Raw genomic sequence first — 27,804 nt, 5'->3', positions numbered from 1 at the left:
AACCGTCACTTACCGTCACTTTTTTTCTAAGTCGATTCCGTAATCGGCGAATGAATTATGAGTTCCGTAATTTTTACTGAACATTTCTCTCCGTGCATGGACCCCGTCTTTGAGGGGTTAATTCTAAGATTCATCAACAGCCACTTCAAATCACTTATGGATATCCAAGTATCTTTTACAGTTTGATACAGACCCTGCTAAAGATTCAACAATTTTCAATCATCAAATTTGTTCATTAAATTGCGAGAGAAAATTTGAAAAAAATCAGAGAATGAAAAATAACTAAAATTGTTTCAATTTTCGCAAACCATATTTTTTTATATTCTGAACATGAATAAATTTGTTACCATTCCGAAAAATGATTCTATGATCTAAATTTATATGATGTGAAATTATTTATAAAAAATGCTCGTAACATGCGCAAATTGCAATTTTTAAATTATTATATCAATCCTCGTCCAAAGGAAACTTTCTAATTTTTTTCAGATTTTTCAAATGTTTTCTAACGGTTCAATATCTTGATTCAAATTCAGACTGGAAATGTATAAATAATAAAATCATTGTGACATGTCCGGAAATTTAGGGTGAAATGGGCTACAAAAGTAGAAAATCATTTCACTGCAGAAAAAATAGCTAAAGTATTTGGCTATCCTTAAACTCACGTCTAGGAAAGTCTTCTTTCGAGAAGATTGAAAATTTTCTCTTCTATCGCTGATTGACGTTCCTCACCAATCGTCACCCGTTCATGGCGAACTTTTCACAAGGAAACATATTTATGATAACTTTCAAATACACATGAGCGCTTCCCATATCTGAATTCATTAGATGACGGATGACCACTAGACTGTGGGAACTGAACTCGGTTCACTGCAGCAATATTCCAACCCCTTACATCGATGACAGGTATGATATTACACAGATCGAATCACATAAGGAATAATATACAAGACGGCGTTGCATTATTCACTGATTTCAAAGGGAGTAATCACACGTAATTGACGAGTCATTTTTCATAAACATAAAGGAAGTAACAAAGGAGGTATCATCTGCGATAGGAAAGGTATGAAAACTCCACCGCGGAGTATACGTTTCCCAACTTTAAAGAAGATTAATAAGTAGTGTATATGAATATGAGTTCTGCGGAGGAGGCAATGAAAGAGGAAATTAAATTTGAAGAGTACCTCGCATTTACACGCAGTATAAAATATTGTATGCTTTTATGTGGAATATGGCCAACTGGACAGCCCGGAATACTGGATCGTGTCCTATCTATTCTCGCTATAACATCCACGAGCACACTAAGCATCGTATTGCTACGATTTGCTTTTGCCAATATTACAAATATCAGCCTGATGGTTAGAGGATTCAGCTTAGGAACCAGTTACCTATCCCTGGCTTTGAAGGTAAAAAGAACCACTCTTCGGCACTCGAATGTAAGCATGCCGTGATGCCCCCTTTTATGTGTATCAAAGGACTTCACCACCTGAAAATCATGTCGAAAGGTCGAAGTGATGATACATTCCCGATAAATAACAATAAATTTCTAAAATCATTCACAGAGGAGAAAATGTTTTTTCTTTCAAACGTGTCATGGATTTTCGGGAATTTATCCCCAATTATTAGGGACTGGCGGTGTGGTCCGGCTTCTTGGTTTCGACTTTTCTAGAACACCCGAGAATTTTCCCAATTTCTTCGGAAAACCCTCAAAATTTTAGAACTTCTTGGGTGTTGTAGAAAAATCAAAAACATAGAGGTGTTTTTTTTTCAATTGTAGGAATTCTCTTATTCTGCTCAGGCGAAGCTGGGCCACACAGCTAGTTTGAAATTAAATTGCGCAATTGGAACAAATCAAATTTTCATAGAAAACCCGAGAATTTCCTGGAATTTTTTGTAAAACCATAGGATTTTCTCGAAATTTTTATAAAACCCGAGAATATCCTCGAACGTCGTAGAAATCTAAAAAATATTCTCAAAAACTCAAGAATATTCTAGAATTTTCCAGAAAGCATTAGAATTTTCTTGAAGTTTCTACGGCGCATACTAAATTGTGTAATATTAAAAATACTATTCAAATCTATTCAGTCGTTTTTATGTAAATCGCAGCCAAACAATGGGCAACAGATTAATTATATTAAAGATTTGTGGCTGTAAAATTCAGTGCTTTCGTCACCAATTTTCAGTTGCATCTCCACCAATTTTCGGAGTTGTCTTTTTGATTATTGAGTTTTTGATTCTTAAAGTAAGAAATTTCTTTCAGGTAATTCTCCTCACATTTCACAAGAAAACTGTATCTGCGTTATATACGATTCTTCACAAGTATCATGAAGAGGCTCTAGCTGACAAGAAATTGAGATCCCGCGTGTTGGAGAAAATAACTGGGTTTCGACGATTATCATGGATCCAAACGTGTCTCGTCATCAGTGGTTCCCTAATGTATTCCTTCATGCCAATTATTTTCATGATTATTCAACTACGGCAGCACATGCAGCCTATCAAATATATCCTTCCATTGCCTGCTCTGTACCCATGGAAAATCCAACCCGGAGGCCTATTGTATAAAATAACATACCTATTTGAAATGTATAATATGTTGTGTATGACTACTATAACTTGTGGAGTTGATCCGCTTTTTGGATATTTTATTTTCCTCATAACCGGGCAACTTCGAGTTCTGAGCTATGAAATGATCAATATAAAACCGAGTGACAATCATGAAGAATTCATACGTCAATGGATGACAAAATTTCAGGTGTTGAAGGATTGCTGTCGTAAGGTGCAAAAAATCTATGGACCCATTATATTGTGGCAAGTCACCACAAATGCAGCTGTGATTTGCACTATACTGTTTCAAATATCTCAAGTGAGTCATTGCGCATTCCTCTTGTCATTGCTGGATTACAACCTCGAAAATTTAACAGGGCAAAGGCATTTCTGTAGCAAAATATGTTCTTATTCTCTGCTATAGCGGCGGGAAAATTGTGCAAACATTTATATATAGCTGGGCTGGAACTGTTCTTACCAATGAGGTAGGTGCATCACAATTATTTATCCACGTAACAAGCATCATTTCTACTGTTATCTATTTGATTTAAGAGTGAAGCATTGACAGAATCTGTGTACTTCAGCGATTGGCCGGAAGCCGAACGTCAACGTTTCAGAGCTATAGTTCTAATAATTTTGACGCAAAAACCCCTAAAAATTTCAGCTGCAAATTGGATCGTGGTGTCCAATGATCTCTTCGTGATGGTATTTTATATTTTCTTGGCAAAGAAGGGAGAAATATTGTCTATACCACACGTACTATTCTCTTCCAGACGTTGAATACCGCAGTGTCTTATTTCTTCTTATTGAAGACTGTCGAAGAGAAACAATCGTAGGCTCAACCATTTATAATGAACAAATTATAATGAATCGAGACGAGATATATTTATATATTTTCAGGAATAAAGTGATTCACTTGTCTGAATGGTCTATCATTGTTTTGCATTGGGGTCACACAATATTTATTGAACATAAAAAAGCGAATTTCACTTGTTCTTCCAAACTAAATTTTGGTATACGTTGCACTCTAGAAGACAGCTCAAAATAGACTGAACCGATAGTGCGTTCGAGTGCGTTCCCCCTTTCCCTGCTCTCTAAAATGACATCCACTTTTCGAATCGATTGAATATACCGTATTAAGCATAACTTATCATGTCGGAAGTTTTGATTTATAAATCACATACCCCACGCACTCATAAAATCAGAGTTTTCATTTTGTTCTTCACTCTATTCATGTCAGTTGAAAAGATATTTTCAAACCTTGCATATCCCATCGCTTGGTAAAAACCAAAATCCATGTATTCGCGTTACAAAATGTCCGATAGTCGAAAACTGCAAACTTACATGGCATATAGAGAACATCTTAGATGGCTGCTGGACTTTGCAGGTTTATGGCCCTCGGAAGATTCAAGCCCGGCATATCGTATGCTGCCTTATTTGCAGATTGTTGTTGGTTGCGGTGCTGCTATGAAAATTGGGAATTTTATCGCACATCATATAACAAGCATCCGAATAGTGACAAGAGCTATGAGCATCATGACGAGCATCATCTTGAACATGTTTAGAGTATGTATGAAACTCATACTTACTAGAGCATTGAGCACTTGATTTTCTGTCTACTCCAAAGGTAGTGTGCCTCGCAAGAAATCGCGAACCACTGATAAAAGCTCGCAAAATTCTGGACACTTATTTCGATGAACTTTTGGTCCATGAAAAAATGAGGGAAGTTGTCTTGCACGATGTGAAACTCTTTCGACGGCTCAGTTTATTCTACACAGTATTAACATTTTTCGCTCTATTTGGATACGTACTAACTCCCCTCATCATCATCATCAAACAACATATGCGTCACGTTCAATCTGTCAAGTATCCTCTCATACTACTAGGAATGTATCCGTGGATTGTACCCGACAACATCTTTATTTACTCAGTACACTACGTTTTTGAAGCATTCGCCCTTTTCACTGTATTTTATGTGAGTTCCGGGACAGATGCATTCCTTCCATTACTCGTTTTTCAAGTTAAGGGAAAACTCCATGCAATGGCATATCGCTTGACACAGCTTGGAGAAAAAGACAATATTGATGATGAAATGAGTCGATGTATTCGAGATTACATAGCCTTGATGGAATGCCGGGATATATTGGAAAAAACTTTTGGTCCTATAATACTACTTTTGATGAGCAACAATGCAATCATACTGTGCGCTCTTATCTTTCAATTCACACAGGTAATCGAGCTAGAATGTGTTTTTTTATGAATATGATTAATTACAACTGTTATCCACAGATGAAGGCCATAACAATCGTTCAAATCATACAGTTTGCAGCATACATTTGTGGGAAGACCACTCAAACTTTTTTATACAGTTGGTCAGGCACGCTTATGACATCAAAGGTAAAGTTACTCAAAGAATCCGCTGTTAGGCTGTTTAAAAAATAGAAGGTTATGAACAAAAAATTCATTGATTTATTATGATCGCTGTTTGTTAGTTGTTAAGAGAAAAAAAATGAATGCAACAATTGCTGGCAGATCCTCGAGCGGGCTCTGCTCCCGTCACCAGTTCTTTGAGCAGGCCACATAATCGGTTATATGCGTTATTAAGGAGAGTGGAGTAGAGAAGAACTGTCCTTACATGTATATTACCACCTGCACTACAAAATGGTTGACTTATAGAGCTTGGAATTTCAAGTGAATAGCCTCGGAGCAGGAGCGAGAGCAGTGCCTGCTCGAGTTTCTTCGAACGGTAGTTCAATGAATTATTTTTGTGAATAACTGCAAACGAAAACCGCTAACGAATGAAAACTTATAAACAGAAAATTCATTGATTTATTGTGATCGCTATTTATTAGTTGTTAACAGAAAAAAATGAATGCAACAATCGCTGGCAGATCCTCGAGCGGGCTCTGCTCCCGCCACCAGTTGTTTGAGCAGGCCACATAATTGGTTGTATGCCTCACTGAGGAGAGTGGAGTAGAGAAAAACCGTAAGCGTAATGTAAGGACATGTAGGTCCTTACATGTATGTTAGCACCTGCCCTGAAAAATGATCAACTTATAGAGCTTAGAATTTCAATTGGAACAGGAGCGGGAGAAGTGCCCGCTCGAGTTTCTCCGAGCGGCAGTTCAATAATTTCTTCTTGTGAATAACTGTAAATAAAAACAAAAATTGGCCTGAAGAGTCTCAAATTCGTGATAGATCACACTTGTCCAGTTCTACTCATTATCCTCAAATCATCTCGCAGAGTGAAGAGTATCTGGATGCTGTGTATGCCTCAAATTGGTACGGAAATCCCAAAGGAATGAACTCTGTCTTAATCACCCTGAATCAAAGACCACTGACCATGACGGCCTGGCATATGTCTGTTGTGTCAGTCGATATGTTCGTGATGGTGAGTATCTCGTAAATTGAATCTATGGGAGTTCACTGAATTGGAATTATGAAACACTCTTTTGGTTTAGGTTCTCAATACAACAATGTCATACTTCCTCTTATTACAAACGATTGAACAAGGCTGATTTATTAGTCTCAGGAAGAGACGATCTGTCTGTAGTTTTTTGGAGAAATAATAGGTCTGAATATAAATACGAATGGGCACCAATATGTTTCATTACCTGTATTTTCATTTCTCCTGCAACCATAACCATTACCGGAGAATCCATGTGTATTTGGAACTATTCAGCCTCCCGACAGGAATGTCATTGTTCTGTCAAATTTAAGGATAACAGGATTCAAAAAATGACATTAACAGATGTAACCTCCTTTATAGCCTCCAGTGATTCAATGCATTTCACGAAATAGCGACCCCTTTATCATGAACATATCACAATTAATCATATCTCTGATGACATCACCATACACTTGAATTCCCGAAATATCTGAACTTATGATATGACGGATGAACAGTCAACTGGTAGGAACTGAACCCGTTTTACGATTGAAAAATATTCCAATCTTCCCTTAGCTCAATAATATACATGCCTTTCATTTGATATTATTACCCCTGATGACACACAATGACGGCGTTCCGTTATTGACGAGTTATTTCCCATGCACATAAATATGATGAGTTACGAAAGACTCATGTTAAACTCATGAAGATTCCACCGTAGAGTGTACGCTTTTCCGCTCCAGAAAATATTAGTAATTAGTGAATACTCAATATGAATTCAGCGAAGAAGATTGTGGCAGAGGAGATCAAACTGCAAGAGTATCATGGACTAACGCGACTTATAAAGTGTTATCTGTTTTTATGCGGAGCATGGCCGATTTCACATCCCGGAATACTGTATCGTGCCCTATCTATTTACACTATTATTTCCAATTTACTAGGAAGCATCACGTTGTTCCGATTTACTTTCGCCAACGTTTCTAGTATCAGCCAGGCGGTTAGAGGATTTAGTCTAGGAAGTAGCTGCATATCCTTGGCGTTAAAGGTAAAATGATAATCCCGCAACATAGCAAATGCACTTTTATGGGGAAAAATTATTCTTTTATAAGCGATCTTACTTCGTCTATGACATGCTGGAAATTTGAGAACGAGAGGGAGGAAAATTTTAAAATCTGCTGAGAAATTTCCGAGTCATACATCAACACTTGAAGACTCGGGAATGTCTCGATACGATTCTGAAATTTTTCAATAAATCCTCAATAGATTTTCAAATTTTCGAAATCGATCGAAGGCGTTCCACAACTTTGCAACCCTCAATAATATTTCAGAGAAATGAAGAAATTTCATTCTACAACGTAAGGTATTTCTTTCAGGATATACAGCTCACGTATTACATGAAAGAGTCATATGAGATATTAACGACTCTTCACAACTATTTCAAAGAATCTCTACTCGACAAGAACCTGAGATATTGCGTGTTAGATAGGGTAACAAGTGTCAGACGTTTAACATTGATTCATTTTTTTATTGTCACCAGTGGCGCCTGCATGTTCGCCTTCGTGCCAATCATTCGCATTATCCTTCAAACTTGGCATGGCGTACAGCCAGTTAAATATACACTTCCAGCGCCGGCTCTGTACCCATGGAAAATATATCCTGGAGGCATGGTTTATAAAATAACTTACATATATGAAATGTATAATATGTTGTGCTTGGCCACCATAACTGTTGGGGTCGATTGCCTTTTTGCGTATTATATATTTCTCATAACTGGACAATTTCGAGTTCTGAGCCATCAAATGGTCAATCTGCAGTCCAGTGAGGATCATGATGAATTTATCCGCAAATGGGTGGACAAATTTCTGGTGTTGAGGCAATGCTGTCGAAAACTCCAAAAAATGTATGGGCCCATAATTTTGTGGCAGATCACCACCAATGCAGCTGTAATTTGCGCTATACTGTTTCAAATTTCGCAAGTGAGTCATGTAGCAATCACCTTGCAATTGATGGATTACAATCATGATGAACAATTTGACAGGGTAAAGGCATTCCTGTAGCAGCGTATATTCAAATTCTCTGCTACAGTGGTGGGAAAATAGTGCAAACTTTTATATATAGCTCATCTGGAACCATTCTGACGGAGGAGGTAGGTGCATCACGATGCTGTTTTTCAGGGCAACAATTATCATATTTTTCGTCATCTAATTGACTCAGAGTGAACTGGGAACACAATCAGCGTACTTCTGCGATTGGCCAGACGCAGTACATCATCGTTTCAGGACAGCTATCTTAATAATTTTGACACAAGAGCCACTGAAAGTTTCAGTTGCTAACTGGATAATTGTGTCTAACGAATTATTTGTTATGGTATTTAATAGTATTTTTGTTACAAGGAAGAAAGTAATATTGTATATTACATGTACTCATCTGTTACAGACGCTGAATGCGGCAGTATCTTATTACTTCTTATTACAGACATTTGAAGAGAAGCAATCGTAGAACTAAAACTCTACACAAAGTACTCATGATTTTCAATTCATGATTAATCCAGGCGAAACTCTATAATATATTTAATAACAGAGTAGTTTGCTCTTCCAATGGTCCATAATTATTTAAATTCTTAATTTTTTCGAATTCATTCTCATGTGTCAACCATACTAATAAGTCCATAATTATTTCATTTCTGAATCTACAAGTTCAAGCGTGAACTCTGACTGAAACTCAATTTGGTACTCTACAGGAGAGTTCATTACACTCACCAGAAGTCAATCAATTGGCGATTTGGATTCATCCAACTCGGTAATCGGTATTATGTACGATGGCTGCGGTAAAAAATTAATACTCAGCAATATTTCTATTGCTAGAAAAACCCAGTTAACACGCTAACAAGTATGACCTATCACGAATTCAAAATTTGGTAGAGCTATCGGCATGGTGCAGTTATGAGTATAGGGAAAATAAAATAGCATTAACAGATAAATACAAAACAATCAAAATAGACTCACAATCATTTAGATTCGTGATAAGTCACTTTTTCGAAGTACTACGAATGTTCCTCTGTATCAAAATGTCTCGTAAACTACCTTACGAGTATAATTCACTCAAATGATTCGGATCAAAAAACGTAAAATCACGTATTCATGAAATTGAAATCGTCATTGAATTGTCAAAGTTTGTCAAAGGCTTTTCGCAGCACGTCGATCTTGTGCATTCAATAACCTTCTACTAAGGATATCTGAGTTCCCTCGCTCTAAGAGATCACGAATGATCACTCCGTTGAAACGCAACTAAGTAGGTACACGCGCAGAAAGACACGTGAACCTTTCTTTTGCCTCACAATCCTCATGCCATTGAACGAATCGATCAAATGATACCCCTATCAATACTGAATAAAAAAGGCAACATTAGTTGATGACGGTGTAACGAGAAGTCATGCATATTTCATAAGTCACTGGCAATATATCATACCCAATACGCAGAAATTATGCTCCTCTTCAGAGTTATGAAGTTACCTCTCATGGATATATCGTTTGCTACTTGCAAGAAAATCACAAATTCACTGATACCATCATCTATTACCCTCCACCAGCAATGAAGGATATTGAACTCAGAGAGTACCAAATTCTCACAAACAGCATCAAATTTTGGCTGTTGTTCGTTGGAATATGGCCAATTTCCAAGCCCAGAATTGTGTATCGTGTCATACCCATTTTTGCCATAAGTTGCAACATCATATTGAGCATTGCACTATTTCGATTTGCTATAGCCCATATTTCGAGTATGAGCCTCATGGTTAAAGGTGTTTCATTGGGAACAAGCTTTGCATCTATAGCTTTCAAGGTAAAATCGAATTTTCAAGATTTACAAATGTTAAAGTCTCATTTATTGCCTTCAGATATTGGTTTTTACACTGAGCAGAGAAGGTATCACTAAAATATTCACGATTATTCATAACTATCATGAAGAGTCTTTAGCCGATCAGAATTTGAGACATCTCGCCTTGGAGAAAGTTTCTGGATTCCGACGCTTATCGTGGATCTTGTGTTTTCTTGTTGCTTGCGGAGCTGTATCCTATTGCATAGCGCCTATCATCTTCATAATAATCCAACGTCGGCATCATCTGCAATCAATCAAGTACATACTCCCATTGCCTGCTTTTTACCCATGGGTGATATCGCCTGGAGGAGTTCTGTACAAAGTCACCTATGTATTTGAAGTTTATAATTTGATGTGTCTATTGTTCACAACCTGTGGAGTTGATTCCCTATTCGGATACTACATATTGCATATAACTGGACAACTTCGAGTTTTAGGATATCAGATAACACATTTGAATAGAAGTGATGACTCCCATCAATGTTTACGCAGATTTGTTGATAAATTCGAAGTGTTGAAGGAATGCTGCGAAGATTTACAGACAATCTATGGGCCTGTCATTTTGTGGCAGATTATTACAAATTCAGTGATTATTTGTACCGTATTGTTTCAAATTTCACAAGTAAGATTATTTTTTGTAAAATCCAACTGATATCAACCTCTTGTGCTTCGTCTTACAGGAGACCAGTATTTCTATACCGAAATACATTCTCATTATGGGCTACAGTGGATCCAAAATAATGCAAACATATATCTATGCTTCAGCCGGGACTGCTCTGAGCACAGAGGTACGCCAATTGTGATTCAATTTCGATAGATGCAATGAAAACTGAAAGATCCTTTGTGCTGAATATGGACAATTTGCGGAATTACCATTTACCGCTCACTCTTATTCAAGCAATCATCACTCGAATGAGTTATTTGGCAAATTATTCCTCTTCTTCTCAAGAACGTTACAGCTTGCTTCAATCATCTGAACCTTTATCGCATCGATCAAAAAGCAATTCTAGTCACAATTTTTTTTTGATCAATGCAGTGAATGGTATGAAGATTGAAGATTATTAATTGAGAGATTTTCAATGAGCGGACAATTTGTTTGGAAAATATCCGTGTCGAGTTTGTGTTCAGAATTTCATTCTTGTCTGAAGAATCTTCCAATTTCCTGCAATTTTGTGAGCGGTCACTATATCACTCAAGAAAATGTTTGCGTAAGGACTTATTTAATTGATATTGATGAAATTTATTGTTTCTGCTTAGAGTGAAGCTCTGACTGAATCCGTGTACTTTAGTGATTGGCCAGGTGGTGGTACACAACGTTTCAGGACATCAATATTGATAATGCTGGCACAAAAACCTCTCCAAATCACAGCTGCCCATTTCGTCGTCGTATCTAATGATATATTTATCATGGTATAATGTTATAGATATTTTCTTCAACATAATTACATTTTTCTGCTCATGGATTTTTGTATTTTAGACATTGAACACGGCTGTCTCATACTTCTTCTTATTGAAGACATTCGAGGAAAAGCAATCGTAGGATCAACGTTCACGCGTACACGAAACTGTCTTTTCGCACCTGCGTTGCACATGAAATATTTCCTCGAACTTGCAGAAGATAGTTTATATTTTTTATCCAGTTCGAGAAGCGGAAGCAGAAAGCAGAAATTTGACATGCAGATGTGACGGAAAAAAAAAATTCTCAATTTGTGATGAAGCTTCGTGAAATACGTTAGTGCACATCCAATAAAAAGAACTTCTGTAATTTGCGATTTTTACAACGGTTCCACAGATTCAATACTGCTTATTCATTGAATTTTGTTTCGTGAGAACAATGAAACAGCTGTATTGTACGGGGCTTTCTGATATCAAGTCTACCACACGCTCAATACTCTTCGCATCCCATATTTTCTGATGAATGAAAAATTATAAATAAAATATATAATTGAAGCTACAGTATTCACCTTCCCAATGGTATCAGTCCGATTGTATTATTTGCCATAGTTTCGGAAATATTTAATGTTGAAAAGAGCCGTGCGTTTTTGCATGGGTCAGTATGACATACCGAGCCCGTACGTGAGGGGTTAAAAACCATAGCTCCGGAACCGTAAAATCTTCATTCACCACTCAAGGCGCCATTTTGTCTAGATAGAAGCAAAAAATAGAAAGAAAGTCTTGCCAATAACTAAAACCATGAGTTTCGAATAACAAATCAAACTTACTGTGTTTCTTACTTTTTTCTGCAGCAAACACCTCTTGGAACACCAATCCATTAAGAACAATGTCCTTTGCAATCAGAAGAGATAGTGTTCTGTAGTATGTCAAAACGTTCATTCTATTATCAGCAATCATCTTCAAAGCAAAAGGAATCAGTCTTCTCTTTATTTTTCATGTATAACATTTCCAATGTCCACAATTTCTGAATTGAAAACTCATGAAAGATCATACGATAAAACTTGACTCTGTAGAATATTGCAATAAATAATCGTGCCATAGGACAGCTCCAACAGAACTAGCACTGGAAGGGAATCCCCGTTTTGCTGACTTCCCCCCTCCCACTCTTTTGACTATTTCCGATCGTAATGCATGTGCAGTACATCATTACGCACAACTATTCAATGACGACGATAGAGTCGATTGCAGTTACGCAGAAAACAACTGTCTAGAGGAAAACGCACTCATCGTTTCACATGCGAAGATACATTTTACAGTTCGTATATTATCAATTCTTTCCGATATTCATCGAGTACTTCTACATCCGGGACAATGGCCAACGATCCAAGAGCTGAGGAGTACTTCCTGATTCGCAAGACTATTCAAAAACTTGTATTTTTCATGGGCGTTTGGCCGTCTGAGGATTCTAGCTTCGCTTACCGTTTCCTACATTACGTACCTGTGACTCTTTATTTCAATGCAATTATGATAATATTGAACTCTATTGCTCATCATCTTGATAATGCTAAAATTATTACGCTGAGTTTCGGAGTAGTTGCTGTCTATCTATTGTGCGCGCTAAAGGTAGATCAATTATCGTCAATCGTTATAGAGACTCAAAACGTACTCATCAATCCCCAATATTGTTGGTTCAGGTATTGTGTCTAGCCATGAATGTGAAAAAAATAATGTGGTTCTACAAAACAATCGATGAGCTTTGCAATCAATTTCTGAGTGACGGCCGATTACAAAGATTTGTGCTCAGTGATGTGACAATATACAGATACTTTTTCTGGTTTCACACAAGTCTGTGTGGATTCAGTGGCACTATACCTCTAGTTATGTCGATGGTATCAGTTATGAATCAGAAGATCCATCATATTCATCCGATTAAGTATAATTTAATAATTCCGGGAATGTATCCCTGGAATGCATCCATCAATGAATTGATTTATGGACTTCATTTTGGTCTTGAGTCTTACACGCTCATGTGGACTTTCTATGTGGGAGCTCTGGTCGATGTTCTTTTCTCATTTTCACTACTTCAGATGACGATTCCACTGCGTGGAATGTCCCATGCTATAACACATATATGCGACCAGAACGATTATAGGGGCACATTGCATAGATGTCTTGTTCAATATAGAACTCTCATACAATGTCGGAATATTATTGAAAATACCTATGGACCTATCATACTTGGTGTTGCCATCACTGGTCCCATAGCGCTCTGCTCACTTGCTTGGCAAGTCACACAGGTATACTCTTAAATATTTTTGCTGAAACTTCCTGTACACTTTCTGGAAGTATTCATACTTTTTAATTTTTTTTTTAAATTGAGAATTTCATGGGCAAATCAATAACAGCTGTAAATTCTAGTAAATATATCCTTGCATTTTTAATATACTGAAAGTTGATCGTAATTCGGTGCTGAATATTCATCATTTTATTGAAAAATCAAATAGATTGAGGAATTCTCATCGCAATGCTGCTCAAAAGTGTGCAGTTTCATTGAATTGTTAAGGGAATCTGAAATTTCAATTTTCTTCTAATAGCGTAGCAAAACGAATGTCTGAATTTCACACACTTTTTATAGACATTTGCCAGACAATACAAAACGTCAGAATAAAATGAAAATTTGTCTGAATTTCAGACGAACAGATGCCTAAATATCGTAAGTCATATTTGAAATTTAGACGAATTTTCATTTTATTCAGACGTTTTTTAGTGTCTAAACAATGTCTACGAAAGGTAAGTGAAATTCAGATATTTGTTTTTGCTGTGAGTGTAACTAAAGATTGATTTTAATTATTTGAGCATTTTAATATTACTTTGATTCACAGATGGAGACGATAAACAATTTTCAGAAATTTAGATTTGCAGTTCACGGAGTTGCTAAGATACTACAAGTATTCTCGTACAGTTGGTCTGCAACTATCCTGAAAGGAAAGGTGATTTACCAATTGCTAAAATGCATCATGTTCTTTATGACTGGTCCTTTATTCCTTGAAATAGAGTGAAGATTTCCTCGTGAAGGTTTATTCATCCGAGTGGTATGGTAGTAGAACCTTCATGAATACAGTCTTGACGATGTTGATTCAAAGGCCACTGACGATCAAAGCGGGCCACATGACCGATGTTTCCCTTGGCATGTTCGTCTTTGTGAGTATGCCTCCCGTCGCCAGATCGGTCTACAGGGAAAAAAATGAATACTTCAATTTTGATGCAGGTGATGAAAACAACTGTATCATACTACTTATTGCTACAGACAATGGAACAAAAATCAGCTCAATGAGTAACAAATTGATCAAGGATGTGCTATGAAAGTTTCGCGTATCAAGTTGTGACTGGAAGGATTGTCCCAATATTCAATGTTCTGTGTTGTCTCACCAGTTCTCGGATTGCATGGGCTTTGCAAAATTTTCTGATATGAATCATTACCATTTTGATGGACTTTCGATTCACTTCGCTAGTGATTAAGTCGTCAATCCAAAGTCTCTCATTATTTCAATTTACCACTCTTTAGTTCAATCCTTTACAGCATTACTTTCGTTTTTCTTTGTTCTGAATTACTGTTCATCCAAAGGCTATTGACAACCAGATAAACCCACTCGCCTAATATTTCTGGTGATATATTCACATTTGTAAGTGTGCCTTCAATCATCAAATACGCTGCAGATGAAAAGGTTGACTATCATAATTTTCACACAGGTGATGAAGACCACTGCATTATATAACTAATTGCTGCAAAAAGTGTCCGGATGTGTGGAATATTGAAGATATCCGCAGATGTTATCGAGCCAAGGAGTTTGTCATAATCACACCATCACAACCGAAAGAATATTCAATATTCTGTGCAATTTGCTGACTAACAGATCCTCCTATTGCGTGGACTATAAAAATGTTCTAATATGAATCAGTAATATTCTGTTGAACTTTCAGTTCACTTCACTGGTCATTTCATCACCAACTCCAAATTACTCCTAACTTTTCTGTACCCCTCTCCCGATCGAAAAACAAATTTCGCGGAAAGAATTGTGTTCTATAGGACAGTTGTAACGAAACTGGCATCGTCAGAAAACCTTTACATTTCTGCCGCCCCTCTCTAATACCAACCTCATAATATAATGCAATACATACCTGGTCATATCATCATGAAGTATCATTCGATGACAACGATACAGTCAATTGCAGTTCGAGGTAAATAGACTGGTGAGGGAAAAAACGCACTTTGAGTTTTCCATGCGTAGACAATTGTGCGTGAAACTTGAGCATCCCTCCCTAGGTCTGGTCATCTGCCAAGTAACTTTGCGTATGAAATAATGTCAGACGATCAACGAGTGCAAGAGTTTTTCGAGACTCGCGAGACAATGCGGAAAATCGCACTCTACATGGGTCTTTGGCCATTCGAAAATCCGGGTTTCTTCTATCGCCTGATACCTTGTTGTCTCGTGAGCCTTTATATTTATGCAATACTCATAATATCTAATTCAATTGCTCATCACGTCAACGACGCCAGGCTGGTAACAGTGTGCTCTGGTGTTATTACGATTAATGTTCTGTGTATCCTAAAGGTAGATGACGGATCAGATGAGTCGTGATGTGGTAAAAGGTAACGAGAAATTATAGAATCTCAATAAGACAAGAGAATGAGGATAAGAAGTGAGCAATCCCTCTTTTTTTTATCCTCAGGATTTTTTTGTCCTTTCTTTTGCTCTATCCTTTGTCTCGTCTTGTCTTGCGGCATCGCTAATAACTCATTACCCTTCACAACTTCCGTACTGAATCCTACTTCATTATTATGAACGGCAAAATTGACTATCGTAATGTTGTCCATCTAGATATTGCGGATCGCCAGATACAGAAAAGAAATGCTGTGGTTCAACAAAACAGTCACCGATCTGTGCAATCAATTTCTTAGTGATGGAGAACTGAAAAAATTTGTGCTAGATGATGTGAGAATATTCCGATGTTTTTTCCGTGTCCATGCAAGTTTGTGTGCCTTCAGTGGAACAATACCAATAATTACTTCACTGGTATCAGTTGTCTATCAAATGAAGCACGATATTCATCCCATCAAGTATAGTTTAATACTCCCAGGAACATATCCGTGGAATGTATCCACCAATCAATTTGTTCACGGACTTCATTTTGGTTTCGAAGCCTATAGCCTAATGTGGAACTTCTACGTGGGAGCTCTGGTTGATGTTCTGTTTTCATTCACCATCCTTCAAATGACTATTCCACTGCGTGGAATGTCTCATGCCATCACGAATCTGCGCTACGAGCGTGATTATGGAAACATATTACATAAATGTCTCATCCAATACAGGACCCTCATCAAATGTCGCTGTATCGTTCAGAAAACTTATGGACCTATCATCGTTTTCATAGCTGTCACGGGTCCAGTTGCACTCTGTTCACTTGCCTGGCAAGTGACACAGGTAATCGAAGATAGTTCTGTATCACTCGATTATTTTAGTACCCTTTCACATTTTACAGATGGACTCGATGACTAATATGCAAAAATTGAGGTTTGCAGCTCACGGAATCGCCAAAACACTTCAAGTTTGGTCGTACAGCTGGTCAGCAACTAATCTAAGAGGACAGGTGACTTACCAAATCCCAATATAAGCTATCCTTCTCATGGACTTCTCATTTGTTTATACAGAGTGAAAACTTTCTGGAAAAAGTTTATTGTTCTCAATGGCTTGGTAATAGAACTTTCATGAATACAGTTTTAACAATACTCATGCAGAGACCGTTGATAATCAGAGCAGGGCACATGCCAGATGTTTCTCTCAACATGTTCGTATTTGTGAGTATGCCTTCCTTGGTCAGCTAACGCGAAGAGCGAACCTTTAACATTGCAATGTTCACACAGGTAATGAAAACTACTTCATCATATTACTTGTTACTACAGACACTTGACTAGAGGTACGCATTTTTTACTAAAAAAGTACTGTACGATGTTGCCATACCAAGGTATGATTGCGAAGGGTCTGCAGAGTCTCACTTGCAACAGAAAAACATCCAAATAGTTACTCGTCCAGAAGAGGATGAATTGTTACATCTCACTCTTAATTGTTACATTGTTTCTCGACAACGGGCTACATGGCTGAATCAATTGATAACGTCTGATGTTATGTTTTCTTCTTCCGCTTCTACTCATCGATTCTTAAATCTGCTCCAACGTCACAGGAAATACTGTCACTGTTCTCACCCAGCATGGCGCCCGGGAAATACTCTCGTGAATTATATACGTGTAAAGGAACCACCTGGTTCTCTTCGCCCTTACAATGCAGCCCTTTGTTATTGATTTCATCACGTCATTATGGTTTGGTGCATACCCATCAGGCCTTTACTAGCAACAATTGCCTCTTGCTTCAAAACTGGCTTTAGCCTACAATTTTCCCTGAATCATGACGACAAATGTTACACTGGCGGCGTGCTTGTCTTTTCGTAGAAAAATAAAAGCACTGCTTTATGTTTCTGGTCTTTGGTTACCTGAAAAGCTAGGTTCATTCTATGGTCTTTTGCCATTCGTTTTTGCTATCGTTTCGGCTATCACAAGTTTTGGTATCTTGGCATTGGTCTCACATCACATAACGCGAGTTCCTGTTGTCGTGAGAGGCATGAGCGTCGGGACCAGTTTATTATGCGTTATTCTCAAGGTAAGGGGCATCTCTAGACAGACTGGCTCCTTGACGTATTTCGATATTGTGCTTCCAGATATTCTGTGTGATTTCACAGCGTAAACGTGCGATTGAGCTTCATGAAATTCTGGATCACTACTTCTCTAGAGTTCTCAGCGATGAACATATGACTAATCTCATGTTAACTGGTATCTTCACTCTTCGACGGATATGCTTTACTCTTTTTTTTGCCAGCTCCTTCACAGTTTTTCTTAACTTTGTAACACCAACTATTGACATAATTAACCAGAAACGCAATGGAGTTCAACCTATCAAGTATTCTTTGATCTATCCTGGAGTATATCCTTGGGATACCGTTCAATACGGTGTTATACATCAAATTCACTTCATTATCGAAATATTAGCCTCTGTGAGTCTATTCTGTGTTACTTGTGGAGTAGATGGTCTCTTCGCTTTTTATGTATTTCAAGTGACAGGTCAGCTCCGAGTGATGTCACATCGTTTAACTCATGTTGAAGAGAAAAATAATATCCAAATTGTCATAAGAGAATGTTCCCAGCAATATCGAATGTTACTCAAGTGTCTAGATTCTATGGATGACATCTTTGGTCCTTTTGTATTGTGGATGATGGCGACAAATGCCATCGTTCTATGCGCGTTAATATTTCAACTGTCTCAAGTAACGTGTTTTTTTGTTTGCGTCTCTGCATTTTATTGAGGTTTTGATACTCCCGCAGATAACAAATATATCGATATTCCGAGTGATTTTCATTTTGACGTATCTTACTATGAAGATGACGCAAACATTCATTTATACGTGGTCTGGAACATCTCTCATTCATCAAGTAATCATGTCAATTGATGAAGGTGTTCAGGATTTGATAGTTTATGTCATTGCAGAGTGAAAAATACCTGGAAGCCATTTACGAAATTGATTGGTTTGGGAAGAAGACGATCATGTCTTCGATCATCATTATGCTATGTCAACGACCACTTCGTCTCAAACCCTTCGGATTTTCCGTTATATCCATGAATGTATTTGTCATGGTGAGTTAACGTGAACATACTGTTAAGAAAGCGACCCGTTTTAATACATAATCATTTTGTTAAAAGAATTTGAGGCGAAAGAAATAATAAAAAGATCTTATATCTTCCTAATTGCCTCTTTCTTTCGCAGATTCTCAATACAGCGATATCTTACTTCTGTCTGCTCAGAACTGTGGAACAAAAGTCTTGAAGAATCAACAGACCTTCCGATACCTGCATCATCATTAAAATCAGACTTGTGTATAATAATCAGTCTTTTGGCTTTGTCGTAAGAGCCATCGGTATAGTAGTAGAAGTGACAAAGGAAGTACAGAGCCTGTATTGTTAACATGTGAATTCTGAATTTAATCTGATAAAAGTAGATTACTGTCATAGTAGTGTATTTAGTAGAAAACGAAGGTGGAGGATTCACTGAGATATGAACTTTATTTATGGTCACTTCCTTGATCCATTAGGTCAGTTTTTAGGAGGTAAAAATTTTTCAGCGTTTCGCAGTAAGAGAAATGTCAATTAATCCGAGTACTCGTGAAAGATTTTTGGAAAGCGATTGCTGGAATTCTTGCGAAACCATGAAATACATATCAGAAATTTCAAAAAAGCTTCAAGTATTACAGCTCATGCTATTGCCAATAAAAGGAGTTCATAATATGACTGACCCGATATCAAGCAGACGAAACTGTCAAACCCCATGCCGAGCTAGTTCTTCGATTCATCGATTCCCATATTGATGACAATATCACAGTCATTAGAATCAGTGTATGGGTCTACAGTCATACAGTTACTAGCTCCGTCCCCTCAATGGTTCTCCGAAAATGTCTTTCCATGATTTATTAACGTCCGAATCGACCACCTGGTTCTGTTCGACCATCGATTCCAATCCATCATTACGACTTCTGCATATTCCCTTCGACAGTTATCGACAACAGCTTCTTATTTTGTGTATTGAGCCTGCAATTTCCTCCCAATAATGTCAGCGAATTCCAAATTACCAGAGTATGTCGCGTTTTACCAAACCACAAAGACGCTACTCTCTGTAGCGGGTCTTTGGTTGTCTGGAAATCCGGGTTCATTCTACAGTCGTTTACCTTTTCTTTTCATTATCGTTTTATCTATCACGGGTTTTGGTATTCTGATGTTTGTTTTACACCACATAACGCGAATTGCTATCGTAGTAAGGGGCATGAGCATCGGAACTAGTTATTTAACCGTGATCTTGAAGGTAAGGCGGATCTCTATTTGAAATGAGTCTGTCTAGATATTTCAGTACTGAGCTTTTAGATAATTTGTATAATCAGTCAACGTGAACGCGCAACACAACTCCATCAAATCCTAGATGACTACTGCTCCACAGCTCTCAGCGACGAGCGAATGAGAAAACTGATGTTAGCTGGTGCCACCACTGTTCGTCGGATATGTTTCATTATTGTTTTTACTATTGGTCTCGGGGTTGTGGTTTTCATCCTCACGCCGTCAATGAGTATTATAAACCAAAAACGTCATGGTGTCCAACCTGTGAAGTATTCCTTAATATACCCTGCATTATACCCTTGGGATCCTTCTGAATATGGAGTTCTTTACCAAATTCACTTCATCATCGACATATTGGCTTCAGTGAGTATGTTCTGTGTTACGTGCGGAGTAGATGGCCTTTTTGCTCTTTATATATTCCAAATGACAGGCCAACTCCGAATAATGTCGTATCGTTTGACACACCTCAACGAGGAGGAAAATATTCAAATAGTCATAAAGGAATGTTCTCAGCAATATCAAATATTACTCAAGTGTCGAGATTCGATAGAAGATATTTTTGGGCCCCTTGTATTGTGGATGATGGGAACAAATGCTATCGTCCTGTGTGCATTGATGTTCCAACTGTCTCAAGTAAAGTATTTCATCAACTTTTCTCTTCGTCTTCCGCATTCCATTGGCATTCTAAATTACGCCACAGATGACAAGCATCTCTATAGTACGAGGAATTTTTATCATTAATTATTTGATCATGAAAACGGTTCAAACGTACATTTATACCTGGTCTGGAACATCCCTCATAACTCAAGTAACTTAATCTTTTGTTAACTTGATTAATTTCATTGATAAAGTCATGGATGAACGTGCTCCAATTACAGAGTGAAAAATACCATCAAGCCGTCTACGATATCAACTGGCTTGGAAAAAGGACAATCATGTCGTCGATCATCATTATGCTTAATCAACGACCACTTTACCTGAAACCCTTCGGATTTTCCGTTATATCTATGAATATGTTTGTTATGGTTAGCGCACTTAATCAAAAACTTACTTAATCCCTACTTATTCCTTTTTTTTTCACAGATTCTCAAAACAACAGTATCTTACTTTGGTCTGCTCAAGGCTATGGAGAAAAAATCCGGGTGAGCCTGAACAATCTCCAGTGTGCCGAACATTATCCAATTCGACCTTGTCTATAATTCTTGATAGTGAAAATTGTGTTCCGCCTGGATGAGTCATCAGCATAGTGATATCTCTCGAAGAAAGCACATGAATAAAGGTGTATTCCAATGTAATTCCTGAGATGTATTACAAAAATATATACCAAGCTCTTCCTTTTCCAATGTTCAAACTCGAGCTGAAAAGGAGTTGGCCAAAAACCGTTGGGTGGTTTCCCTCTGACTCCCTTGATTCAGTAGCACTCAAAATAACACAAGTGGAACTGTTGAAGAACCCGTATTACCTTCAATCGTCATCGTAGTTCACCAACGACCGCTCCAGCTGAATCCTTTCGGATGGCGGTGACTTGAGATGCATCATAAATCAGAGATTGCATCACTCAACTGATTGACTTTTCTTTGCAAATTTTTCTATGCAAACACCTTTCAGTGCCTTTCCTCTCGCTACCTCGATTCACTAGCACTCAAAATATTGCAAGCGGTACCCCTGAAGAACCTATGTCCTGCTCTGCTCTCCTCCATCGCATGTGCCTCGGAATGCACTGCCATAAATCATGAACGTGTGGCCTAGGCCACGCGGTACTCCGCTCCCTCGCAATTTCACCCTCTCCTCGCGATTCGAATACCTCATCATAATGTTCCGTCCATCGCAATTTGCTTCCATGCATTTCGCCGTTTTCTGCATTCGCCAGAGTGTCTTTAGCCTGCAATTTGACTTCAGCAATGTCGAAAAAGGAGCAGATATTCGAGTATACGGCATTCCGCTTGACGACCAAATTCCTTCTGTACAGCATAGGCTTGTGGCCAGTGAAAGAACCCGGGTTATTCTACCGGTTTCTCCCATTTCTCTGCTTTTTCTCATCGTGTTTCGCCAGTCTAGCTGTTCTGAGATTCATCTACCATTATATAACGCGAATTAATGTCACATTGAGAGGAATGACTATTGGAACTAGTCTGATGTTGTCGATGTTGAAAGTATGATACATTAATATCAACTAAAATCTGAGACACATTTCAATACATCATTTCCAGATATCGTCTATTATGATAAATCGTAAACGTGGACTTGAACTTCATCATACTCTAGAGGAGTACTTTTCTGCAGCTCTCAGCGATGAACGATTCGCTCAACGTGTGTTAGTGGGCATTACTACTGTTCGACGCTTGTGCTGGGTCCTTATTCCAACCATCTTTATCACAGTTGGAGGCTACGTTATGAGACCCATTACAAGCATCATGGTGCAAAAACGCAATCATGTCGAACATGTAGAATACACATTGATATATCCTGGATTGTATCCGTGGAATGTACCCGACGGATTCTTCTATCAGGTTCACTTTTTCTTTGAAATAATAGCTTCTATAACAGTATGGTGTGTCACATGTGGGATGGATGCTCTCTTCGCTTACTACGTATTCCAGATAATAGGACAGCTCCGAGTCATGTCGTATCGTTTGACCCATGTGGAAGACCAGAAAGATATGGACGTTATCATAAAGGAATGCACGCAGCAGTATGCAGAGTTGCTTAAATGCCGGGATTCGCTGCAAGACATTTTTGGACCTGTCATATTGTGGATGATGGGGACAACTGCGATTGTCCTCTGCGCGTTGATATATCAACTATCTTCGGTAAGATTGATAAATCCATTCCTCGAAATCCATTCCTCATTTTCGCTTCATTAAAAAATTCACTGTTCAGCAACTGAAAGATCTATCGATAGGGAGATGGATCTGGATTTTGGCGTATCTGATTCCGAAAGTAACTCAGGCATACATATACGGCTGGTGCGGGTCCTACCTACATTCCGAGGTATGGCAAACACTCTTCTAACAAGGAAGATTTTTTTTTCTGGATATAACTCGTTACAATTCCAGAGTGAAAAGTATCGCTCAGCTATTTATCACACTAATTGGTTAGTTGCAAAGAAGAATACCATGTCCTCGATTGTCATTATGCTCAGTCAACGACCAATCAATCTGGTAGTCTACAAGTTCTTCTATTTAACTGTCAATATGTTTCTCATGGTAGGTTCATAGGGATAAGGGTTCATAGATCAATAGCGGTTCGCCTAGAATATCTTGGAAGGTGTTAGAAAAAGTCTACTTTTAGCAAAAATTCTACGCCCGGACCCATATTGCGGATCCTCTTCAGACCCTTATTTATATCTTCATTTTTAAACCATGGAGCGAGAGAAAAATGCGACATAAAATTCTCCAGATACTCCTGAATCTAGAACCTTCTAATACATTCCATGATTTTCCCGGGAAATATACTACTCAAGTAACACAAAGTAAGATTGCTTTTTACTATGAGCTATTTTCTTCTCACAGATTCTCAAAACGACACTATCATACTATTTCTTACTCAGACATATTGAACAAAAATCGTAATCGGAGTGAGTGAACATCAAGTATACCTATGAACATTAAATTTGTCTGTAATCTATGTCACTTGGAAACTCCAAGTTCTGTATTATTTGACTAACTCATTGTTCCTTCATGTGATTTGTCTTTATTGTAATAAAATTATTTTCACCAGGATTCACATCATTGTAGAAGTATCAGCAAAGAGTCGCTCAATCTCATTCACATTTCAGGTTGTACGCGACACACGTCCTTCCCTGCACCTGAAGTTCATGAACAACAACACTATTAAATGAATCGTCCATAGTTTTTCAGGTCCCTAAGCGCTCGAGCGCAGGTGCCTGTAAAAAAGCAATTTAATACATTATGAGTGTGGAAACCACCATCCGTTTCGCGTTGCCTGCGCAATTCAAGCATTTCCATGGGATTCATGGGATTCAATTTGGAACAGAAATCTTGAAGCTGAGCTTTGAAATTCGTGGATCTCTGGTGATCGAATTTTATTCTTGAAGAACCACACACTCTGTAATTTAACTTGTATTTTCAGAATATGTATTCATGAATTGTAAAACGATTGTATATGTGAAATAGCATCGCTGATACAATAACGAAATAACAAAGACGATGAGACATACAATAATTTTTCTTCTTACCGAGTTACACTGTTAGAAAAAACAAAAGAAATTTCAAGTTTCACCAAAAATCCAGTAAAATTCCAGAATTTCACGAAGCATAAAGACGAGAGTTCCTTAATTTATTTGAATTTCTTATCTAATATGAATATTCAGTGCCAAATTCCATGGAATTTTCAGTAAAATCTGAAATTTCATGATTTTTTCCTATTAAATCGCATTCAGTGTCACTGTCCTGAAAATTCCAGAATATATTTACTCGAATTTTCTGGTTTTCTATTTATTTTCAGGGAAAAATGGAACTGAAATATACAGTTCTCTTTGATTTTTCAAAAATGTTCGCCGTGTAGAGTAAAACTGACGGGAGATGATGTTCTATTAACTCTCCATCCCGACTCTTCTTCCGATCCACAAATCGATGGTAACAGCAAAATTGCTGTAAGCTTTTTTGTTTCGTCCGCCTGCAAAGACTGTTGTGAATTATGTACATGAAAAGTGGCAAAAAGTCTGCGCTTCTGACCATGATTACCCCCTCCCTCACATCATATTATGGAGCTCCGTAGCTATTGACGATTTATAGACTACTACTAGCAATTTTATCATTTTCTTACTGCGACGAATTGGCTTTGGTAATTTACCTCCAATCATGTCGAAAAACAGCAACATGGCTGTGTATTCTGCCTTTCACTGGACAACAACACTATTTCTCCACATTGGAGGCATATTTCCTCGGAAAAATCCTAAGTTTCTGTACTGTCTTCTGTCATATTCGTACCTTCTCGCGAATTCAATGACAATTGTTGGTCTGCTAGGATTCGTTATGGCTCATACAGCGGACATGCTCCTCGTAGTAAGAGGAATGAGCATCATAATAACTCTGGTGTCAGTGGGGCTAAAAGTAGGCCCGACAATGTGACAAAATTGAATTCAATAACAATTCGAAATTTCAATACCATGTTTCTAGTTGAGTTACATGATCGCTTACCGAAAACGCACGGCGGAACTCTATGAGATACTCGATCGGTCCTGGTCCGAAGCTCTGAATGACGAACGATTGTCTGACGTAGTGTTATCCGGTGTTGCCACAATTCGAAGATTATCCTGGACTCTTATCCTTGGTGTCATGATCCTAGCTACAATGTCTATCGTAAAACCTGGCCTGAAATATGCTCATCAAAAGCATGATAATACAACAACTATGAATTATCCATTGATCTACCCAGGAATCTATCCCTGGAGTATTACGAATGTAGTTGTCTATCGAATTCATTATCTTATCGAGAGTATTGCTGCATCATCGATATTAATTATTCCTGCGGGAACGGACTCTCTCTTCCCGCTTTACATATTCCAAATGATTGGACAGCTTCGGGTTATGGCATACAGGTTGACACACCTCAAAGATCAGCAAAATGTTAAGATGATCATAAAAGAATGTGCCCGACAGTATAAAGTGTTACTCATGTGTCAACATTCTATGCAAGAGATCTTTGGACCCTGGATATTGTGGATGGTGGGAACATCTGCTGCTGTTCAATGCGCATTAATATTTCAACTGTCCCAGGTAAAAATGTTGATTAATTGTCGTTCGTAATTTTTCGCGGCTTTAGAACATTTTAATACACAGACTGCAAAGGATCTATCGGTTGAACAATGGGTCATGACCATATGCCATCTTATCCCGAAATTGACACAGACGTACATCTACAGCTGGTCAGGAACAGCATTGATTACAGAGGTGAGTCAGAAAAATATGATTCTCACAACGAGATTCAATTCTTTATGATGCCACAGAGTGAGCAATATCGTGAGGCCGTTTATGGAGTCAATTGGTTTTCGAATAAAAATATTATGAGCTCAATCATCATCATGCTCAGTCAGAAAACCCTAAAATTAACAGCCTGCAAGTTTCTTCTCGTCTCGGTTGAAATTTTCGCTGTGGTAAGTTCATGCAGATAATGAAATATTTCAGTTCATCTCTTATTCTTATCTCCAGATCATGAAAACGACAGTTTCGTACTTCTTTCTACTCAGAACTCTAGATCCAGAACCTCCCTCCTAGATTTTGGCATGAGCTGATGGAAAAATAGTTTCATCTTAGAGCATCCTAGAAACCAGTAAAAAACATGCATGTAGCTCATTGTAATTTTACATTCAACGGGTGGAATAAGGAGAGGAATATTTCAAGCATTAGTGACTAATCAATAGGAAAGGAGGATACATCATCCTCACGGTGGCATCACATCTACGTGAAAGTATCATCTTGACGATATAAATAAATGAATATGCTAATGCCAGATGATGGTTCTCTTGGCCACATATTATTTAATTCTACTGGTTGGAATATTTAGTCCTGTTCGTGATAGACAGATTTTTTTCAAGAATTCGCTAGGTGTTTCTATGAAATTTTTTCGTGCTTGCATATTCAGGCGAAAACCACATCTGTGACAACCATGAATTCATCTTCGAATGTTCAATGAATTCATATTCATGTATCACAACCAAGCAGTGATAGAATTATTTGATACCCACTTGTATTGTGTCTCCGTCGGTATAAGCTTGGCAGCATAATTTGACTCAACAGTAATGACGTTTAGACACTCCCGTCTCTGCACCATACGTTTCTCTAAAGAGCTTTATTGGTTGACAATGGTACAGTAGGCACTGCGGAAGGATTATATAGACTTCTACATCACCCCTCAGATGCATTGTCTGCTCGAGAGCACTCATCTAGGACGACATCTCCCCCGCGAGTGCCCAAATCTTGCATTCAATTTCACCCAGGAGAAAGAAATATTTCACACGAGGGAAATAACGCACACGTATTAAGGATATCCAAGTATTTTGGCTATTTTTTGTCCAGTGAAATGCCTTCCATTTGAGTCCCATTTGCCCCTACGTTTCCGGTCATTTTAGAATGATTTTATTATTTAACCTTTGCAGGACTGAATTTGAATCTCCATATTAAACCGTTACAAAACATTTTAAGGAGCTGAAAAAAAAGAGAAAATTTACTTTTGGAGGAAGAATAATGAAATAATTAAAAAATTGTAATTTTTGAAAATTTTACGAACATTTTCGATAAATCACAAACACTCATTTTTTCATAACAAATTTATTCGTATTCAGAATTTTACTAAAAATCGATTTTATGCTTAACCCTCGATCACTCACGCTCGGCCGCCAGTCTTCATCCGTTGCACGGTTAGTGCAGCGCCGCTGGGTTAAACCGAGCGCGCTGTTGCCGCCTTGGCGCTTTCCGCTATGCGCGCATTACAAGTGTGGCAGTGAATGTAGCAACACTGTCGCTCGAAGGGTCGACAGGGACTCACTCCCACCGGGCGGAGCCGCGCCGCTTTTCTGTCCATTAAAAGTTTCGTTTCTTTTTCAGCTAAACAAATTTCCCGAGAAAAAAACGGACAACGCCAACGCTT

At 38.0% G+C, this 27,804-nt stretch overlaps 10 protein-coding genes across 11 annotated transcripts; all 10 read left to right on the top strand.

Moving 5' to 3' along the window:
• Positions 1–1,100: 1,100 nt before the first annotated feature.
• On the top strand, positions 1,101–3,462 carry LOC107041387 (odorant receptor 13a). The gene is made up of 5 exons (XM_015261924.1): positions 1,101–1,403; positions 2,258–2,860; positions 2,919–3,026; positions 3,094–3,246; positions 3,315–3,462. Exons 1-5 carry the CDS (start codon positions 1,125–1,127, stop codon positions 3,375–3,377), a joined length of 1,206 nt encoding a protein of 401 aa, XP_015117410.1. The 5' UTR covers positions 1,101–1,124; the 3' UTR covers positions 3,378–3,462.
• Positions 3,463–3,855: 393 nt separating this feature from the next.
• On the top strand, positions 3,856–6,089 carry LOC107041433 (odorant receptor 4). The gene is made up of 5 exons (XM_015262007.1): positions 3,856–4,107; positions 4,169–4,771; positions 4,831–4,938; positions 5,786–5,932; positions 6,003–6,089. Exons 1-5 carry the CDS (start codon positions 3,856–3,858, stop codon positions 6,057–6,059), a joined length of 1,167 nt encoding a protein of 388 aa, XP_015117493.1. The 3' UTR covers positions 6,060–6,089.
• A 615-nt stretch (positions 6,090–6,704) lies between these two features.
• LOC114841406 (odorant receptor 47a-like) lies at positions 6,705–8,431 on the top strand. The gene is made up of 5 exons (XM_029126388.1): positions 6,705–6,977; positions 7,306–7,908; positions 7,971–8,078; positions 8,147–8,299; positions 8,369–8,431. The coding sequence occupies exons 1-5, from the start codon at positions 6,705–6,707 to the stop codon at positions 8,429–8,431; spliced, it is 1,200 nt and encodes a 399-aa protein (XP_028982221.1).
• A 1,092-nt stretch (positions 8,432–9,523) lies between these two features.
• LOC114841403 (odorant receptor 13a-like) lies at positions 9,524–11,489 on the top strand. The gene is made up of 5 exons (XM_029126383.1): positions 9,524–9,772; positions 9,828–10,430; positions 10,489–10,596; positions 11,066–11,218; positions 11,286–11,489. The coding sequence occupies exons 1-5, from the start codon at positions 9,524–9,526 to the stop codon at positions 11,346–11,348; spliced, it is 1,176 nt and encodes a 391-aa protein (XP_028982216.1). The 3' UTR covers positions 11,349–11,489.
• Positions 11,490–12,574: 1,085 nt separating this feature from the next.
• Positions 12,575–14,701, top strand: LOC107040848. The gene is made up of 5 exons (XM_015261116.2): positions 12,575–12,826; positions 12,898–13,500; positions 14,086–14,193; positions 14,258–14,404; positions 14,472–14,701. The coding sequence occupies exons 1-5, from the start codon at positions 12,575–12,577 to the stop codon at positions 14,535–14,537; spliced, it is 1,176 nt and encodes a 391-aa protein (XP_015116602.1). The 3' UTR covers positions 14,538–14,701.
• Positions 14,702–15,564: 863 nt separating this feature from the next.
• On the top strand, positions 15,565–17,177 carry LOC107040856. Its single transcript, XM_015261125.1, has 5 exons — positions 15,565–15,816; positions 16,084–16,686; positions 16,745–16,852; positions 16,914–17,060; positions 17,127–17,177. Exons 1-5 carry the CDS (start codon positions 15,565–15,567, stop codon positions 17,175–17,177), a joined length of 1,161 nt encoding a protein of 386 aa, XP_015116611.1.
• Positions 17,178–17,621: 444 nt separating this feature from the next.
• Positions 17,622–19,361, top strand: LOC107040665 (odorant receptor 22c). Of its 2 annotated transcripts, none has more exons than XM_029126387.1 (5): positions 17,622–17,893; positions 18,048–18,577; positions 18,636–18,743; positions 18,799–18,945; positions 19,076–19,361. In XM_029126387.1, exons 1-5 carry the CDS (start codon positions 17,665–17,667, stop codon positions 19,133–19,135), a joined length of 1,074 nt encoding a protein of 357 aa, XP_028982220.1. In that variant the 5' UTR covers positions 17,622–17,664; the 3' UTR covers positions 19,136–19,361. The 2 variants fall into 2 exon arrangements, with proteins under 2 accessions (XP_028982220.1, XP_028982219.1); XM_029126386.1 differs by having other exon boundaries at positions 17,622–17,916; positions 17,975–18,577.
• Positions 19,362–19,912: 551 nt separating this feature from the next.
• On the top strand, positions 19,913–21,339 carry LOC107040657 (odorant receptor 47a). The gene is made up of 5 exons (XM_029126438.1): positions 19,913–20,141; positions 20,297–20,826; positions 20,894–21,001; positions 21,072–21,218; positions 21,277–21,339. Exons 1-5 carry the CDS (start codon positions 19,913–19,915, stop codon positions 21,337–21,339), a joined length of 1,077 nt encoding a protein of 358 aa, XP_028982271.1.
• Positions 21,340–22,094: 755 nt separating this feature from the next.
• LOC107040652 (putative odorant receptor 98b) lies at positions 22,095–23,771 on the top strand. Its single transcript, XM_015260828.1, has 5 exons — positions 22,095–22,346; positions 22,404–23,003; positions 23,074–23,184; positions 23,250–23,399; positions 23,706–23,771. The coding sequence occupies exons 1-5, from the start codon at positions 22,095–22,097 to the stop codon at positions 23,763–23,765; spliced, it is 1,173 nt and encodes a 390-aa protein (XP_015116314.1). The 3' UTR covers positions 23,766–23,771.
• A 1,263-nt stretch (positions 23,772–25,034) lies between these two features.
• Positions 25,035–26,560, top strand: LOC107041410 (odorant receptor 67c). Its single transcript, XM_015261974.2, has 5 exons — positions 25,035–25,268; positions 25,335–25,934; positions 25,998–26,108; positions 26,165–26,311; positions 26,367–26,560. The coding sequence occupies exons 1-5, from the start codon at positions 25,035–25,037 to the stop codon at positions 26,430–26,432; spliced, it is 1,158 nt and encodes a 385-aa protein (XP_015117460.2). The 3' UTR covers positions 26,433–26,560.
• The last annotated feature ends 1,244 nt before the right edge of the window (positions 26,561–27,804 follow it).

The sequence above is a fragment of the Diachasma alloeum genome, unplaced genomic scaffold, assembly GCF_001412515.2.
Source record: "Diachasma alloeum isolate Michigan unplaced genomic scaffold, Dall2.0 Dall_scaffold_00179, whole genome shotgun sequence".
NCBI lineage: Eukaryota > Metazoa > Arthropoda > Insecta > Hymenoptera > Braconidae > Diachasma > Diachasma alloeum.
The sequence above is the reverse complement of the archived record's forward strand: the minus strand, read 5'-3'. Positions and strand labels throughout refer to the sequence as shown.